The following is a 17,362-nucleotide window of genomic DNA, read 5'->3' on the forward strand; positions in this document are numbered from 1 at the left end:
CGTGTATATGTATGGCCAAGTCTCTTCACTGTCCACCTGAAACTATCACGACATTGTTGATCGGCTATACCTCGATACAAAATACATAGTTTACAATAAAATAGAATAATCTGAAATACTATGAACATATGCAGATGTATAACTGAATCACTGTGCTGTACACTAAGTCGCTCAGTCGTGTCCGACTCTCTGCGGCCACATGGACTGTAGCCCACCAGGCTCCTCTGGCCATGGGATTCTCCAGGCGAGAATACTGGAGTGGGTAGCCATTCCCTTCTCCAGGGGATCTTTCCAACCCAGGAATCGAACTCGGGTCTCCTGCAATACAGACAGAATCTTTACCATCTAAGCTACCAGGGAAGCCCCAACACAATACCGTAAATCATCTATGCTTAGGTGCTCACTCGTTTCTGACGCTTTGAGACCCCATGGACTATAGCCCACCAGGCTTCTACATCCATGGGATTTCCCAGGCAAGAATACTGGAGTGGGCTGCCACTTCCTTCTCCAGGGGATCTTGCCGAACCAGGGATCCAACCTGCGTCTCTAGCATCTCTTGCATTGGCAGGCGGATTCTTTAACACTGTGCCACCTGGGAAGTCCTGCAAATCAACTATACTCCAACAAATTGTTTCAGTAAAAAAAAAAAAGGAAAGAAAAAAAAGGATAATTCAGAATAGTAACCAAAAAAGGAGATCTCTTTGTGGAGACCAAGAAGGCCTCTTCTGGGAGACTTTAAACCCAAGAACCTGCTCCCACGTTGGTTTGATCACACCATGGCAGGATTCTGCCTCTCCTGTGTGACCCTGACTGTCCAGTACATTCATTAAGCCTGGCCTCAGTCTCACAGCCAGAACTGAAAGGCCATGCCAGTCGCACACCACGGGGGAGCAGGAAGTGTAGACAACCACGAACAAGGTAGCCTGATGTTCCCAAGAGGGGATGAGCCTTAGATTCAGCAGACTGGGCTCAAACCCGATCACCCCCCTCCTCCGGTTAAACTAGTCGCACAGCCTTGAGCAAGGCAGTCAACCTCTCCATACCTCAGTTTCTCCATCTAGAGAATGGCGCTACCAGCACTGGTTATATAAGGATTAAATGCAAATAACATTTGCAAATAAAGATGATTAAGCCTGGTCACAGGACGTATTTCATCAATATTACTTCCAACAACGCTCTTTTTCTGCCCAACTTTCTAGATCTTTCTGCTAACCATTTCATCTTGTCAAGAACCTCTCTCACTTCAGTCCTGTCTAGATCACAAACACCTATTAAAAAGTCAGCCTAAACGGGCTGCTGTGAGGCCAGGGACAGGGTGTCCAGAGGGGTAGGGGATGGGGAGTTAGTGTATGACGCTTGTGGGGCTTCAGTTTAGGCTCATAAAAAAGTCCTGGAGATGATGGTGGTGATGGCTGCACCACAGTGTCAATGTACTTAACACACTGAAAAATGGCTAAACATGGTAAATGTAAGTTATATACATTTTATTACAATAAAAAAGAAAAAAGTTAAAACCCAGCCAAGGCCTCCCCCCACTGCCTGTTTCCACCCTGCACGGCTTTCCTGCCCCTCTTCCGGGGCCCAAGGCTCCCTGCTCTTACCCCGTGGGGAAGGACGCAGCGCCGTCCTGCTGGCCAGGGGCATCCACGTGGCAGACGGCAAAGTGCTGGGTGATCTCCTGCATGTCTTCGGAGTTGAAGAGAGGGTTGTAGCAGGTTTTGTCTGGAGAAGAGGCAGGCGAGAGAGCAGAGGAAGAAGTTAGGAGGGAATGAAGTCTGCGTCCATTCTGTTTCACGCCTACACGGCAGACAGAAGGAACGTTCAAGAATGGTCACCTTTTATTTCGCACTGTCCTCTGCTGATAAAAGGCTAGAAGCCCGCGCACCAGTGAAGAGTAGCCCCGCTCTCTGCAACTAGAGAAAGCCTGCACAGAGCAATGAAGACCCAGTGGAGCCAATAAATACAATTTTAAAAAAGGGACCTAGCATGGGATCTGGTACAGATGGTTATGGCTATGGGGAAGACATGTCGGAAAAGATGAGATTGATAAAAGGAATGAGAGTGAAGGACAAAATCAGTTTTCCGTGACTGACATCACTCCTAGCCTCAGGGTCTTAAGAAGCTGTGGCAAAAAAATGTCAGTCAGGCAGTCTGCTGATCAAGAATTGAGCAAACACCCAGCCTGCAACACACACTAGACTAGGAAGGCCTATAAGTTCCTTCCTAATCATCACAGTACCATTTCTGCTTTCTGAAACTGTAATGTTAAGCTGATCTTATTTCGGGCCCCCTCCATCAGTAAAAAGCCCACCTTTGGTAACACTTCCTGGTAATCATAAGAATCCACAGTCTAAACATTCACAGCAGCAGCATATGCACAATAGTCCAAACGAGGGAGCAGGGCAAATGTCCAACAGCTGGGAACAGATAAGTCATCTGTGCTGGGTCCACACCTCGGGGTCTCATTCAGAGAACAGAGTACTAATACATGGTACAATGTGGACGAATCAGAAAAAGCCAGACAGGAAGCCCACATTTTGTGTGATTCCACTGATAAAAAAACGTCCCAAGTAGGCAGATCTTAGGGACAGAAGGCAGACTGAGTGGAGGCCAGGGGTTGGAGGGCATGGGAGATTGGGTGACAGGTAAAAGGACAGGCTTCCCTGGGGGCTCAGACGGTAAGAACTTGCAGTGCAGGAGTCCCGAGTTCAATCCCTGAGTCGGGAAGATCCCCTGGAGAAGAGAATGGCTACCCACTCCAGGATCCTCGCTTGAAGAATTCCATGGACAGAGGGGATAGTCCAGGAGGTCGCAAAGAGTCAGACATGACTGAGCAACTAACGCTTTCACTTCACTTTTCAAAACTGCTCTAAAACGGATTGTGTTGGTGGTTACACAATCCTGTGAAAATACGAAAATCTACAGCATGCTTTCATTAAAAGCAGTCCCTGTCACACATGCTGATGGCAGAGGGCTCCTGAGCTCCCAGCCTCTCCAGGCCCTGGGCAGTGCACTCCAGGCTTGTCCAGTCTGTAGCAAGAATTCTTCCCAGAACATCTCCAGGAAGTCCCCTGCATGTTAAGTTGCTTCAGTCGTGTCCAACTCTGTGCGACCCCGTGGACTATAGTCCGTCAGGCTCCTCTGTCCGTGAGATTCTCCAGGCAAGAATACTGGAGAGGGTTGCTATTTCCTGCTCCAGGGAATCTTCCCAACCCACGGATGGAACCTGCATCTCCTTGGTCTCCTGCGTTGGCAGGTGGGTTCTTTGTCACTAGCACCACCCATAGTGAGAGTTCTTCCCAGAACAGCTCCAGGAAGTCCCAGCAAAAGAGAAAGATCTGGACGCCCCCGCAGCCGCCCTTCCTAGCTGACTGTGTCCCCCAGCCCTGGGGGGAACTGGCTCACCCAGAACTCCTCAGAACTTACGGTTCATCCCAATGTCGTGGTAGGTCAGGATGACGGGCCGGTTCCCCTTGGGGGTCCCACAAAGCGTGACGTGAATGGAGCCATGCAAAGTCTCAATGTCCTGCTCCTGGGGAGAGAATAGACAGACGGGCCTGTCATGTGGGACGTGAAGCCATGGTATGGCTGTAATTACTGCCTGCAGACACCCAGCGCGTGCCACTGCGGTTTGCAGAAGCTTCTCATTTGGTCCTGGGCTTTGAGTGGCAGGTCTCTCTGGCTACAGAAATCACTCACAGAAGCAGAGATGGACTGGGGGTGACCACGGAAACCCACCCATCCCATCCCTTGCGGTCAGTGGTTGCCAATCTGAAGACCTTGACTCAAAAATAAAGAAATACACCCCAATTCTCAGGTTCCACCTTGACAGCAGAAAAGCTCATTATCTGTGCTTTTAACAAAAACTCTCTCCCTTCTCCATCCATCTCTGTCTGAGTGATGCAAGGTCTTACAAGGCTTCCTCTTTGAAGACACCTGAAGCATCTCCTGGGCTGTACCTTGCTTCCATGAAATGGGAAGTATAATAGAGCCTCCTGGGGAGGGTGAGTGCTTTACAGGGGATGGTACTGGGTGTACCAGGCTCCCTCCTAGTACCCAGGCCTGCCCTCAGCACAGGGGTCCCAGCCTTATGCCCCCCCAAAAATGAGTCCCTCATTTCCCCAGCCCTCTCTTCCTCTAAGTGCCTGCATTACAAGCGCTGGAAAAATCCACAGAGGATGCAGTATGGTCCGGCCCCCAGTGGGGGCCACAGGTCATCTGCCGGGCCCAGCCCTGGCTCTAAAGCCACCATGGGAACAATGGTTCATTGTGGGGGCTGCATTCTCCATTGTCTCTTCAGCTGACCCACATGGCGCCCTCTAAAAATAGGCCAGGCCGGGCAGTGTCCCCACTGGCTTGGGGCATCAGGGTTCAAACCCAAGCTCGGCCTCTTCCCAAGCCCTCTGAGACACTGGAGATCCATCTGTAAGACAGGAGGCAGCCACCCACCCTGGGTTCCTCAGCAGAGGAGATAACCTTGGACAGGGAAACAGAGCCAGGTGAGAGAGGGCTGTCCTGGACAGGACTCAGGGCAGAGGAGTTAATATCCTCTTCCTTGTCGCATCTTTTCCAGTGGCATGTATCTGCTTCTTAGCCACCTCCCCAAACGGCCTGCAGATTTCCAGGGAGAAAGGGTGACTCTGCCCTCCACAGGGTCTGGCCTGGAGAAGGTGCTTAGAGATTTATGCAAAGGAGGTCAACCCAGTCAATTCTAAAGGAAATCAACCCTGAGTATTCATTGGAAGGACTGATGCTGAATCTGAAGTTCTAATACTTTGACCACCTGATGCGAACAGTTGACTCACTGGAAAAGACCCTGATGCTGGGAAAGACTGATGCTTGGAAAGGGCAGGAGGAGAAGAGGGAGACAGAGGATGAGATGGTTAGATGGAATCACCGACTCAATGGACATGGGTTTGAGCAAACTCCAGGAGCTAGTGAAGGACAGGGAAGCCTGATGTGCTGTAGTCCATGGGGTCCCAAAGAGTTGGGCATGACTGAGCGACTAAACTGAACTGAACTGTAGCCAAAGGTGGTCAGAAGATTCAGTTCTGGCTGAAATGTCAGCAGAAGTTTCTGGAGCTTTGAGGAGAAATTTTTTTTAAAGAGTCAGACTTGGCCTTTTGAGTTTTTCCTTTCACCCATCTACCTGCCTACTACTTGGAACACAGATGTGATGCTTGGGGATTCAGCAGTGATCTTATGAGCATAAGGACAAAAGCTCCATGCTCAGGATGACAGAGCAGGAAGCTGGAAGAAGTCTGAGACGGGTGACATTTATGGTCTGCTGTACTAGTCCTTCTGGGTCGGCACAAATGTCAAACTTTACCCTCTTTAGGGTACTGTGTGTTCGATGATACTAATTCCAATGCTACACTCACCCTGCGACCCTGGCCAAGTTACCAGACTTCTCTGAGAATTCCTTCCCTCAGCCGTAAACCAAAGTCAAGAACAAACCCATCTGCTTATGGAGATGCTCCTAAGACTAAAACCGTGGTAGGGACTGGACATTGCAATGTCTCTCTGCAGGCTAGCTGTTCCAGTTGCCTCTCCAGAGACAATTACTGTCAAGCTACAAAGACCAGCTCCCAGGGTTTAAGTCAACTGGCTGAATGATCTAGGAGAGCTCTGAGTTCTGCTGCCGCCACCTCCCTCCATAATCCGCCTGCTCAGCAGGCGCTGGGGAGACGCTGAGCACGCTGGACTCTAAGAGGATGACACACTTACCCAGGCTCCAAGTCAGCTGGCGCACTGGGCTGCCCCTCCCCTCAGTCTAGCAAGCCTCCATCAAGGCACGGCCTGCAGATGGAGGGCACCCTTGGGAACAACAGGCAAAGAAAGCTGGTTTGGGGCTCATATGGTGCAGCATTAAGTCAAGGCTTGTTGAGGTGAGAAAGCCAGATCATGAGAACAAAGGCTCAGGAGAAAATGCCAAGGGCTGGCCCCACCATCATCTTTTTGTGAAATAAGGTACCCTTCCCCCATCTTCCCAGTCCCCTGCCTGGGCGCACAGTGGGGAAGGGTGGGCCTGGCTGAGCCACTGATCTCGCCCTGCCCATTGGGTAAGGAGCACGTGAGTTATGAAGACTGACAGGAGGGGTGCGTTGTAGAAGACACAATCGTATTTGCACAGAAGGATACCATCTGCTTCTGGGAAAGCTCTAAAAAGCCAGGTCTGGACCCTGTGCTCCTAGGACAGCCATTTCACAGAGGACAAATGCCAGTCCCAGGGGCTGAAGCCTGGCACCCAAAGGTACACAGCTGCAGGTCATAGAGTGAAGATTCTGGACAGACCCCTGGGCCTCTAAGTCTTGATTTCTGGCCCACTGGGACATCTAGAAGAGAAGGAGATCTCACAGAGGTCATGCTCCCTCCATTACTCAGCTTTCCTCAATGTTGTCATCACATCGAGAAACAGTCAAGAAGTTACAGTCAGGAAATGATCTGCAGTGGGTGAAAGGGCGACGGCCTGGGAATTCAGTCCAAGTCTCCAAGGAGGACAGCCTCTCTTGGATTACAGAAAGAGGAAGAGGGGAAGGAGGGCCATCCATGGAGCACAGGGAGGCCCGAGGGACTTCCCTGATGGTCCAGTGGATAAGAATCTGCCTGCCAAAGCGAGGGACGAGCATTTGACCCTTAGTCTCAGAGGATCCCACATGCCAGGGGGCAGAGAAGCCCGTGTGCCAAAACTACAGAAGCCTACAGGGAAGAGCAGCCCCTGCCTGCCTCAACTGGAGAAAGCCTGCGTGCAGCAATGAAGACCTAGTGCCACCAAAAACATAGGATCAGTTCAGTTCAGCCACTCAGTCGTGTCCGAATCTTTGCTACCCCATGGACTGCAGCACGCCAGGCTTCCCTGTCCATCACCAACTCCTGGAATGTGCTCAAACTCACATCCATCGAATTGGTGATGCCATCCAGCCAATGATACATAAAACAAAAAAGATTCTAATACATCTCTTTTCAAAAACGTTTATAGTCAAACAGAATCCTTGGAGTTGGTTCTTGGACATGAGTGTGCCTTCTCTCCAGATTGCTGGACTCCTGAATAAAGCAACCTTTCCTTTTCAACCAACCCTTGTATCTCAAGGATTGGCTTTTGAATGGCAAGCAGCCGAACACAGGGTGCCTAACCTGTGTTCCGTTAACAGCATCACAGCAGATTTTTTAAAACTGATTTATTGCTCTGTTGCTCTCCTACGCTCCCCAATATGCAGAAGTTAGAAACAAATTAATAAAAAAATATAGCTTATGTAGTCACTAAAAAAAAAAAAAAAAGATCCTAATACATCTTTAAAAAAAAAATAGGAGGCATGCATGCTGAGTCTGAAGCAGTGACAGAGTGCGACAGTCATGACACCTCGGGGACAGTGCTTCTGCCCCCATTGTTACAGATTAGAAGACTGAGCCCCTAGGAGGTCAGGCGATGGGCTGAAGATACAGGGCTAGCAGAGGCAGAGCTGACCCGCACCCGCTCTGTCCAGGACACCTATTTATTCCTCAGGACCAGGAGATGGGCGTGTACACGAGGTCAGTCTGATGGCCTGGACTGGACAGACCTGGCGAGCCGATAGGAGCCCCACCACGAGGCTGCTGCAGGCGAGGCGTTCCTGACCCCTCCACCAGGACAGTGTTCCCAGGAAACCTGGGAGGAGGGCAGAGGGGTTAAGCCTCACTTGGCGCTGACCCAGATGCGTGCCACTGCCATCTGTCACGCTCTGTCTCAGCGGCTTCCTCGGAAGTGAGGCTGGGGGCAGGCGGGGACGGAAAACGGTGGGTTGAGGATTTCCAAGCCTCTGAGTTCTGCCCACCTTCAGTCAGGGGGCAGGAAAACAAGAAGCAATTGTGTGCAAAGAAAGACATTCGTAAAAGGTCACCGTTTCCATTTTCCCTGTGAGTTGATCTGCTTTCAAGAGATGGGGGGGCGGAAATCAACTCCTCTACAGGCGGGAATCAGACCCCCTCCCCACCCCGGCAGGCCCAGCTCCACCAGACTGGGAGCTCCAGAGCAGGAGAGGGACCCCAGGAGACCCTCCAGCCCCCACCCCTCCTGCCCAGCCCCCTCCATCCCCTCCACCCCCAGGCCCTGCGGGTAACATCAGCTCATTGCCCGGAGATCCCTGGTGAGCACACAAACACAGATTCCCATGGAAACCACATCAAATCAAACCATCCAAATAACTAAAGATCCAGGTGGAAGGAATTAGAAAGAGCAAATCCACCAAGAGGGGCCAAAGGAAGTGACCCAGCCCCTGGGCGGGGGGAGCTACGAGCAGTGAGCTGAGATCTGCCGCCCCCACCAGCTCGAGGGACTGAGTCAGGCTTTGCCGTCTAGCTTATCATTGTGTGACCCTAGGCAAATCCCTTACACCCTCTCTGACCTTGTCCCTTCAACAAGGATGCCAACAATACCTCTTGTAAAGGATTGTTTTGAGGGTTAAGTGAGATGATGCAGGAAAAGAGGTCAGCACAGTGTGTGACATACAGCTAGTGCTCAAGACATCAGCTCTTATAGCGCCCAAATAGACAGAGGGACCACCTTTAAGACTATCGCAGTAGTACCCTCTGACCAGTTTCTTAACATCTCCACTCTGGTCTCTTACCTGCAAAGCAAAGGTCACTTCCCACCTTAGCAAGAAAGCCCTGAGACAATGGACGGACACAATACCCCGCCTCAGGGGCTTTCCACAAAGCCTCCCCACCTGCAGCAGAAGGGGCAGGGCTGGATCAGTAAGCATCTGCCAGCTCCGATAGTCCCGGATTCTAGAATTCTAGCCAAAGAAAATAAACCAGAACTCAAAGTACTTCCACTTTCCCCACTCATCAAATTTGCAAACACTACTGCTTAGGCTGATGCCAGACCCATCTCTGCAGAGCCAGATCAAACCACTTCCTTCCTGCAGCCCCAGCACCCCAGGCCAGCAGCCCACCCAGCTCCACGCTCTGAGGGCATTAAAGCCCCTCCAAGTGAAGGACAGAGCAGGATCTCAAGAACTGCTGGCAGAATATCACATGCCTGGCCGGGCACCCATCGACCTGCCCTAAAACAGCACCCAGGCCAGAACAAACTGCCAATTTCAGGTGACATCAGCCAGGATGAGATAAGGCCCAGATGCCATCAGCTCTGGAGGCTAAGCCGTCTCCTGAGACAGCAGCCATGAGGCTATTTCTTACTGAGGACCTTTGGGCTAACTGTATGTATTTTGATTTGTGCACACACACACACACACGCACAAAGTTCTTGACCACTTTGGGAAAGGAAACGAGTCGGCCCCCATTTGGCTAAAATGCTGAAGCACCAAATATTCCTCGAAAAATAACACTGGCTGCTTTGGGACACTCACAGTGAAGAAGAGCAGCCTCCTTCAACTCAACCGCCAAGAACTGCCCAGAAGGGACTCTATTCCATGAGCCTTAAGGACCAACTAAATGAACATGTAAAAGTGGACTGCCGTTAAGGCACATCGATGCTCCAGCCCTTACATCAGGTCCCTGTCCCGGGTTTAAACATAAACCCACAGGAGCACTGTTTGGATTAGCTACCTGGCCAGATCTTTTCTGATAAAAAAAATTGCAAAGGTAAACTGGAACCTAGTCCATAAAACGTAGGTTGGCCATTCTGGGGGTTAGTCCTGCAGTATATGTCCTGGTTGACAGAGTCGATCTGAGGCAGAGCTGGGTTCAGTGGGGCCCCTTCACAGCTCTTGGCCATGGGAAAGCCTCGGTTTCCTCATCTGTCAGGCAGGCATGAGGGTGCAAGTCTCAAAAGATTCCAACAAAAGAACCTGGGAAGGCCTGGGCCTGGCCTGGCTCATCAGAGAAGCTGAAGCCCACCGTAGGCAGGAGCGCCCATGTGAATCTGAGGTCAGGGTGTGCAGGCGAGTCCCCGGGATGGGACGCCCATCAGCTACCCTTGAGCAAGATGCTGTCAGTCTCTGCTCCTGGCGCTGTGAGCCGTAACCCGTCAGGACCCAGAGAACATCAGCCTTTACAGTATGATGAATCTTCTAAAGGATGCCCTTCAGAAGTGACTCACACCCACGGTTTTAGAGACTGCTGGAAATCTGTGGGAAACCTTCATAAACATTGTGAGTCAACCGGATCCAGGAGCCAAATCCAAATGAATATAGTTTTATCCAAAGATCTTTTCGGAAGCAACCTTGACAAAGCGTCACTTGGTACTCAGATTTAGCTCAAATATTGTGGTTCATTGGTAAGGTGGGCTTCCCTGGTGGCCCAGTGGTAAAGAATCTGCCTGCCAATGCAGGAGACACAGGTTCAGTCCCCGGGTCGGGAAGATCCCCTGGAGAAGGAAATGGCAACTCACTCCAGCATTCTTGCCTGGAGAATCCCATGGACGGAGGGACTTGGTGGGCTTCAGTCCATGGAGTCGCAGAGTCGGACACAACTCAGCGACTAAACAACAAATCGGTAAGGTGGAGTCTATCAGCAGCTTACAGCAAGAAGACTCAGAATCCGAGCCAGGGGGCCCTCTTCGTGTGCTGTCGCCTTTGAATAGGTGATCGGTCCCTACTCTTCTGTCATGGGAGTCCACATTTCCCTCAGGTCTCAGTCCAGTGTCACCTGCTCCAAAAGCCCTTCCCGACCCCTCAGCCGAAGTCCTCACCCCATCACGGCAGCCTGCGCCATTGTCCTCCAAGCCCCGACGGTAGCCCAATTTGTCATCTTGCTCAATGGATCACAGGTGCCCCACTCCACCCCACCTCGGCTTCTAAGGACTCAGGAGGAATGGCTGCAATCCCAGCTTTATCCCCAATCCCCCTACACCGTGACCTCAGGCAAGTGACTGAATCTCTGTGCACTCAGGCTGTCCATCTGTCAGAGGCAGACAGGATTCGTGGTGAGCAGCAGGAACGCCAAACGGGCAGCTCACTCAGAACGGTGCTGAGCAATATACTCCTTTAGAACTGACTTCCCTGGAAATGGGGTCACTGCCTGTCACACTCGCCCCTGTATCCCCAGCACCGAAGACGATGCCAGGCACAAAGCAGGCGTTTGTGAAAGGGACAAAGGCAAGCACAGTCGGAAAAATGCCTCCAGCTCCCAGGAGAGCTCTGGGATCCAGTGGGAGGGCTCGGCCCAGGCTGATGACCCTCATCCTGCCTCCCCGGCCCCTTGCCCAGGCTTTCGTCCTCTGCGGTATTCAGGTCCTCACTCTGCTGATGTCCAGAGTATGTAGAACCCCCCACACCCTTCCCTAGCCACCTTCAGGTCCACCGGTGCAGACGGGTGGGCCCCACCCTTGTTCTCTGCTGTGCCTCCCACCTGTGCCAGGGGCAGAAGCAAGTGGCAGAGCTCTGTAAACGGTCACAAGTGACACAAAAGCAACGAATTATCTTCATGGGGAACAGACAAACTACGTCTTCGAGGTTCCTCCCATGACCAAAATTTTAGAAATCTATGGCCCGCAAAGAGATCAAACCAGTCCCTCCTAAAGGAAATCAACCCTAAATATTCATTGAAAAGACTGATGCTGAAACTGAAGCTCCAATATTTTGACCATCTGATGCAAAGAGCCGACTCACTGGAAAAGACCCCGATGCTGGGAAAGACTGAGGGCAGGAGGGGAAGGTGTCGACAGAGGATGAGATGGTTGGATGACATCACTGACTCAATGGACCTGCGTTTGAGCAAACTCCAGGAGATAGTGAAGGACAGGGAAGAGGGAAGCCTGGCGTGCTGCACTCCATGGGGTCGCAATGAGTCAGACACCACTTAGCGACTGAACAGCAAACACAATGACCAGAGGACCCAATAATTTCACTTTTGGGTATGTATGCAAAACTGAAAGCAGAGTCACGAATGAATGCTGGACATCTGTGTTCCCAGCAGCACTAATCACGACACCCAAAGGAAGGAAGCAGCCCAAATGTCCACTGGTGGATAAAAGGATAAGCAAGATGCAGCCTGGACATAAAACAGAGCAGTAGTACTCAGGCTTAAAAAGGGATGGTGTGCTGACACTGGCTACAGTGCAGACGAAACATGAGGATGTTACGTTAAGTGAAACAAGCTAATCCTGCATGATGCCACTTATGTGAGGTACTGAGAGCAGTTAAACTCCTAGAAACAGGAAGCAGAATGCTGGCTGTCAGAGGATGCAGGGAGGGGAATGGGGAATTAGTATTTCATGGGGACAGAGTTACAGTTTTGCGAGATGGAAAGAGTTCTGGGGACTTCCCTGGTGGTTCAGGGGCTAAGACTCCACACTCCACGCTCCCAATACAGGGGGCCTGGGCTTGATACCTGATCGGGGAACTAGACCCCGTGTCACAACTAGGAGTTTGCATGCTGCAACTAAGACCCAGCATAGCCAAAGTCCATGGGATTTTCCAGGCAAGAATACTGGATGGGTTGCCATTTCCTCCTCCAGGGGATTGTCCCGACCACGTGTCTCCTGCATCTCCTGTATTATAGGAGGAGTCTTTGCAGCTAAGCCATCAGAGAACCCCTACGTTACATATGTATTTCAACACAAAAAACAGTTGGAAAAACCGGGTGTGTTATTGGGCCAACACTGACTGGGAAACATCACGCCAGGTTCCTCTATACAAGCTGGAGGTCCCCATGTGGCAGATGGGGAAACTGAGGCCTAAGGGAGGTGAAGCATCTTGCTCTGGGCCAGGCAGCCAGGAACGGGCAAACCTGGCTCTTGAATACGCTGAGTCTGGGTGACTCTGTGGCCTCAACCCTGGGGGAGACGGACATTACTAGGCTGCTGCAGGAAGGCAAAACCACAGACCTGATGGCTGCTTCCTGCGGAAGACGGGGACAGGGACAAGGGCTGACATTTCAGTGACAGAGAAAGTAGACTCGTCTCCCTGCCCAGGGCCCCGCCCAGCCCAGCCCGGAATGATCAGCCAGATCCTGGGACTGCCGCTCCAGCCCCACGGCCCTTGGAGCCCACCAGATAACCAGGGCCACAGCTGCCGTAGCTGTTGCGTCTTTCCAGTCCTTCCACCCTGGGACCCTATCTTCACAATGGTGGGAAATGGCCAGACAAGGATCCGATGTCATCCCTGTTAGCTCCCCCACCGCACAGCACTGCACAAGCGATTCCCCTCTCTCTGTCCTTCAGTTTCTCCCGCTGTAGAAGGAGGGTCTGGATGAGCTAAACCCGGGACGCCTGGAGGCAGTCTATCTACCTCCCACTGTCCCCGGTGCCCCCACATGCCCAGTGTCCTGAGACAGAGACCAGTGGACGGAGCTCTGGCCTGGGGATGGGACAGACAGAGACCTCGGCCTGTGGACCACACAGTAAGAGCACAAGCTCCCTCTCTGCTTAGACAGATTTGGGAGTGATGCCCAGTCCCACCCTCCAGCCTCAGTTTCCCCATCTGAGTGATGGGGATAATGGCACTTCTGCTTATGCTACTGTGGAGGTGTTAAGTGAGATACTGGCTGGGGAGCCCTTAGCAGAGGGCCCGGCTCACAGGAAGCATCGCTAAGCCAGCGGCATCAGGTGATGCAGAACAGGAGGCTCTCAAAGCTGGGAGAGAGAAGGCCCGGGGTCTGGGGCCACCTCCCTCTCACTGCAGGGGGACCTCTGCCAAGTGACTTCCCAGCCCCGATTCTCTTCTTAAACCAGCCCAATAAAGAGCATAACAGGAGGCCATGTCCCTCCGCTCCTTGAGGACCAAGGTCTGTGTACTGGGTGCTGAAGCAGCCAGTGAAGTGAGGGGTTCAGGTCTCCCCACCCTCTGATGGCCTAGAAGGGCAGGGAGCTGATAGTCTGAGTCACAGTGGGAAGAGGAACCAGACACAGCGGGTGATGGTGGGGGTGGGTGACTAGCCTTTGTCCCAGGGCCTGAGTTACTCACAGCCTCCACTCCTGGCTCAAGTCTCAGACCCTAGGGAGCAGCCCCACCCATCCCAGGGCCCACTCTCTGTTCCTCTGCACAAAAGGTGGGCTGAGCCCACCAGGTGGCCTGGCTTCCAGCTCTAGAGGGGCTGCAGATTCAGCCAAGACCAGCCGGCTGACGTTCCCACCTGCAACGACCCCAGAGGAGAAAGTGTGCCTGGAGGTCTGATAACGTTTCCTCCTATTCCCCAGGGACCTGTGCTGGAGGGAGCTGGTGGCTCAGGAGGTCCCCAGACTTCAGAGTCTAATGATCACCTCCACACATCCATCCGTGCCTGTAACCTGCATTCTTGCAGAGAGCGTGGCCTCTGCTTCCTGAGCAGTAAACACAGCCCTGAACAGCACTGGAGTCTGAGTTACATCCAGGAGAGAGGGGAACATGAAATCCGGGGGGCCTCCTTGGCTGTGTGACTTGAAGGCACTGCTCATCTGTAATAAGACGATAGCAGAACCCCCCTGCCCCGACCAGGGCTCTTATGAAGAGTAAGTGAACATATTTGATTAAATAAGGGCAGGGTGCTTAGAACAGTGCCTGGCACACTGCTGCTGCTGCTGCTAAGTCGCGTCAGTCGTGTCCAACTCTGTGCGACTCCACAGACGGCAGCCCACCATGCTCCCCCGTCCCTGGGATTCTCCAGGCAAGAACACTGGAGTGGGTTGCCATTTCCTTCTCCAATGCATCAAAGTGAAAAGTGAAAGTGAAGTCGCTCAGTCGTGTCCGACTCTTAGTGACCCCATGGACTGCAGCCTACCAGGCTCCTCGGTCCATGGGATTTTCCAGGCAAGAGTACTGGAGTGGGGTGCCATTGCCTGGCACACAGTTAGTACTCAAAAGCATCCATTCTTACGGTTGCGTTACAGATGGCGGGTAACAAGCTCAGAAGTTCTGAGTAACTTGCTCAAAGGCACATACCTTGAAAATGTCAGCTAGAATTAAATCCGGTTGACCTGACTCAGAAAGGGTAGGGGGAAAGATGCTTTCGTTCAGGATGCCACGATGTCTCAGCTGCAGCCTGACCGTGGCGAGTCTCACTGTCTGGGTGGCTCAGTTTCTTCATTTATAACATGGGGAGATGCCAGCCCTGGTCTGGGCGCATCCACTGCAGGGGTACCGAGAGGCTGGGACAGCAGCGATGCTGTAAACCCAGGCTGACGAGTCAGGGAGGCGCTCCTGAAGGATGCGAGGGTGTCTCTAGACTCAGCTGCTTTTAACCACAAACTCCTAGGGTGGAAACGACCTGTCCCGGCCCAAGCTGTCCCTGTGGCCTGCCCCAGACACCCGTTGACAGCGAGAGAGGCTCGAGGGCCCCAGGCTGCAAGGACCTCCCTCGGGCAGGGAGCTTCCCTGCCAGCTCACGGAGCCCCCTTCAAGCCAAGCCGGTGCCCCTCTGAAGTAAATGGACATGGTGGCTGCTAACCGTTGCTCAGGCCTCCTGCTCACGGCCCTGACACAGACGCTACCAGGAGGCTGTGAAAGCAGGTTTCACGGTCAAACTGCAAAGAGCACAGTACTAGCTGTGCCACCACGGACCAGGCACACCTAACCTCTGAGCCTCAGCTTCCTAAACTTGAAGAATGAAGACAGTGACCCGGGCTGTCTAAAGCTATTGGGGTTCAGTGGGGTGTGCCTGCGGAGATCAGGGGCCACGTCTGCCTGGGTGTCAGGGCCTGGTGCACAATGATAGTGCAACTGGTGTGTTCTGAACGGGCAGTATAACACAGTGGGATGTGTTGACCTCAGAGGACAAATGGCTGAACAGAAACCAACACCTCGGATTCCCCAGGGTTTCCCGGGGCCCGGGGTCAGGGTGGGCTTCAGGAACAGCCAGGATGACCTGTAAACACACTAAAGCCCATGCACCTTGCCTGTGCTCTTTGCATTCACCTCCCTGACTTCACACCAGCCAGTGTTTCCAACCCCACTCCCTCTTTCCCCTTCCTTCCAAAGACAATGCCAAGATACACAGCCTCTGATGGATGGCAGGCCAATCACTGAAATACAAGATTCAGGAGGACCAGTTGCTCTTTGTGGGGAGGAAGGAGGTGAACGGTATGATGGAGTTGCAGGACTCAGGATGGGGCGGAAGCCGGGGTACCCATGTGATGGGCAAGCAGAGGGCCAGGTGAGCATGCCAGCCTACGCCCGGCCTGTATGAGGCCCTGTCTTCTCCGGGAAGCCCACGTGACCTGGATGTGCTCAGGCTTCTGGCCCCACCCCCAGGGCCCGGCACAGTGTGGGGGCCCACACAGCTTTGGAATAAGGAGTCCAAGACTCACATTCCCTGAGATTCTGACCCACCCCTCAGCCAAAAGAGGTCAATCCCCTCTCCTGAAAGCCTGTTCCTGGACAAACCTCCAGAGGCACCCCCCCAATCTTGCTCCGATGCCAAACCGGAGCAAAGAGGAAGCCGGAAGACCACAGAGAAGCTGGTTTCACTTTCCCATGTGGAGCCAAGAACATCAAACCTTTGCTTCCCCTATCCCCTCGCATCACAGGGTCCCAAGCCCACCCAACGTCTTGCCATTTCCTGGGCACATGCCTCCCAGCTCTGCCCAGTTCTGCAGGGTCAAAGGGGCTGCTGGATCTCTGTCCGGCTTTCACAGAGGCTAACTGGCTCCTGCTTCCTTGGTCAGAACTCAAACCCACTTCTCTCTGGGGAGAAGGAGCTGAGTGCAGGGAATCGGCTTCCATCTCTCCCCTTAGCCCTAACGTCTGAACACGGATCTAACCCATGGAAGAAAGGGGAAAGGAGAAGACAGAAAAGGCGAGGGAGAAGGGAAGCCACATCTTCTACTTGCCTGAACATCAAACTCCTGCAGGAGGCCGGTGATGGTCTATGGAGAGACAAGAGAGATGGTCAGTTTCATCACTTTCCCAGGGCAGAGAAGTAATGTCCGAACACACAGACCTCCCCATGCCCTGAGTCTATCATATCAACCCTAGGTCCTTTGTGGAGCCTATTTCTTTCCAGAGAGACTGTTTATCTCAAAGAATAGCAGTCCAACTAAAAAGGAGACACAGTAGATGGATTCCTCTTTGACTAGCACCTTGGTAAAAAAGATCTGAAGGTCTAAGCTAACCACAACTGCCTATAAACTGGTCTCTGTCTCCACCCATGTGCTACACTTTTAAAGCTCGAACTTGATCGTGTCACTGTCTTTACATCTCTTCCATGGCAGCCCACCATCTGGATTAAAATACCTCTCATGGGAGGAGAGCAGAGCATTCCCCGCCATCCAACAATCCTGACTGTCCAGCTCAAATTCCACCTTTCACCAGAGTTAGTGGCAGGCCTGGCCCAGGAAGATGGGAAAAGGGCTCTCATCCCCCGGGTGGCAGTGAAAGTACAGGTCAAAGTTGGGGCTGGAATCGCCCTCGGCCAATGCTGGCACCCTTTCCTCCCAGCTCAGGATGGAGTTCAAACACCTCCTGAAAGCTGAGCCCAGCTGGATCCACCACCACCCACCACGCAAGAAGAC

The 17,362-nt window shown here is 52.6% G+C and overlaps 1 protein-coding gene across 6 annotated transcripts in view; it reads right to left on the reverse strand.

Annotated features, from left to right (window-relative positions):
• Positions 1–17,362, reverse strand: part of NDRG1 (N-myc downstream regulated 1) — a 61,794-nt gene that overhangs the window by 22,837 nt on the left and 21,595 nt on the right. For 4 of the 6 annotated variants that reach the window (XM_086335578.1, XM_086335579.1, XM_086335580.1 and 1 more), the window contains 3 exons: positions 16,682–16,717; positions 3,427–3,532; positions 1,602–1,722 (listed from right to left, as the gene is read on the reverse strand). In XM_086335578.1, the coding sequence (XP_086191704.1) occupies positions 1,602–1,722; positions 3,427–3,532; positions 16,682–16,717 (263 nt within the window). The remainder of the gene's footprint in view (positions 1–1,601; positions 1,723–3,426; positions 3,533–16,681; positions 16,718–17,362) is intronic. The other 2 variants (XM_086335582.1, XM_086335581.1) reach the window with 1 other exon arrangement.

This window comes from Bos grunniens, chromosome 14 (assembly GCF_055505025.1).
Source record: "Bos grunniens cultivar Pamir isolate PY7600 chromosome 14, Bosgru_T2T1.0, whole genome shotgun sequence".
NCBI classification, from domain to species: Eukaryota; Metazoa; Chordata; class Mammalia; order Artiodactyla; family Bovidae; genus Bos; species Bos grunniens.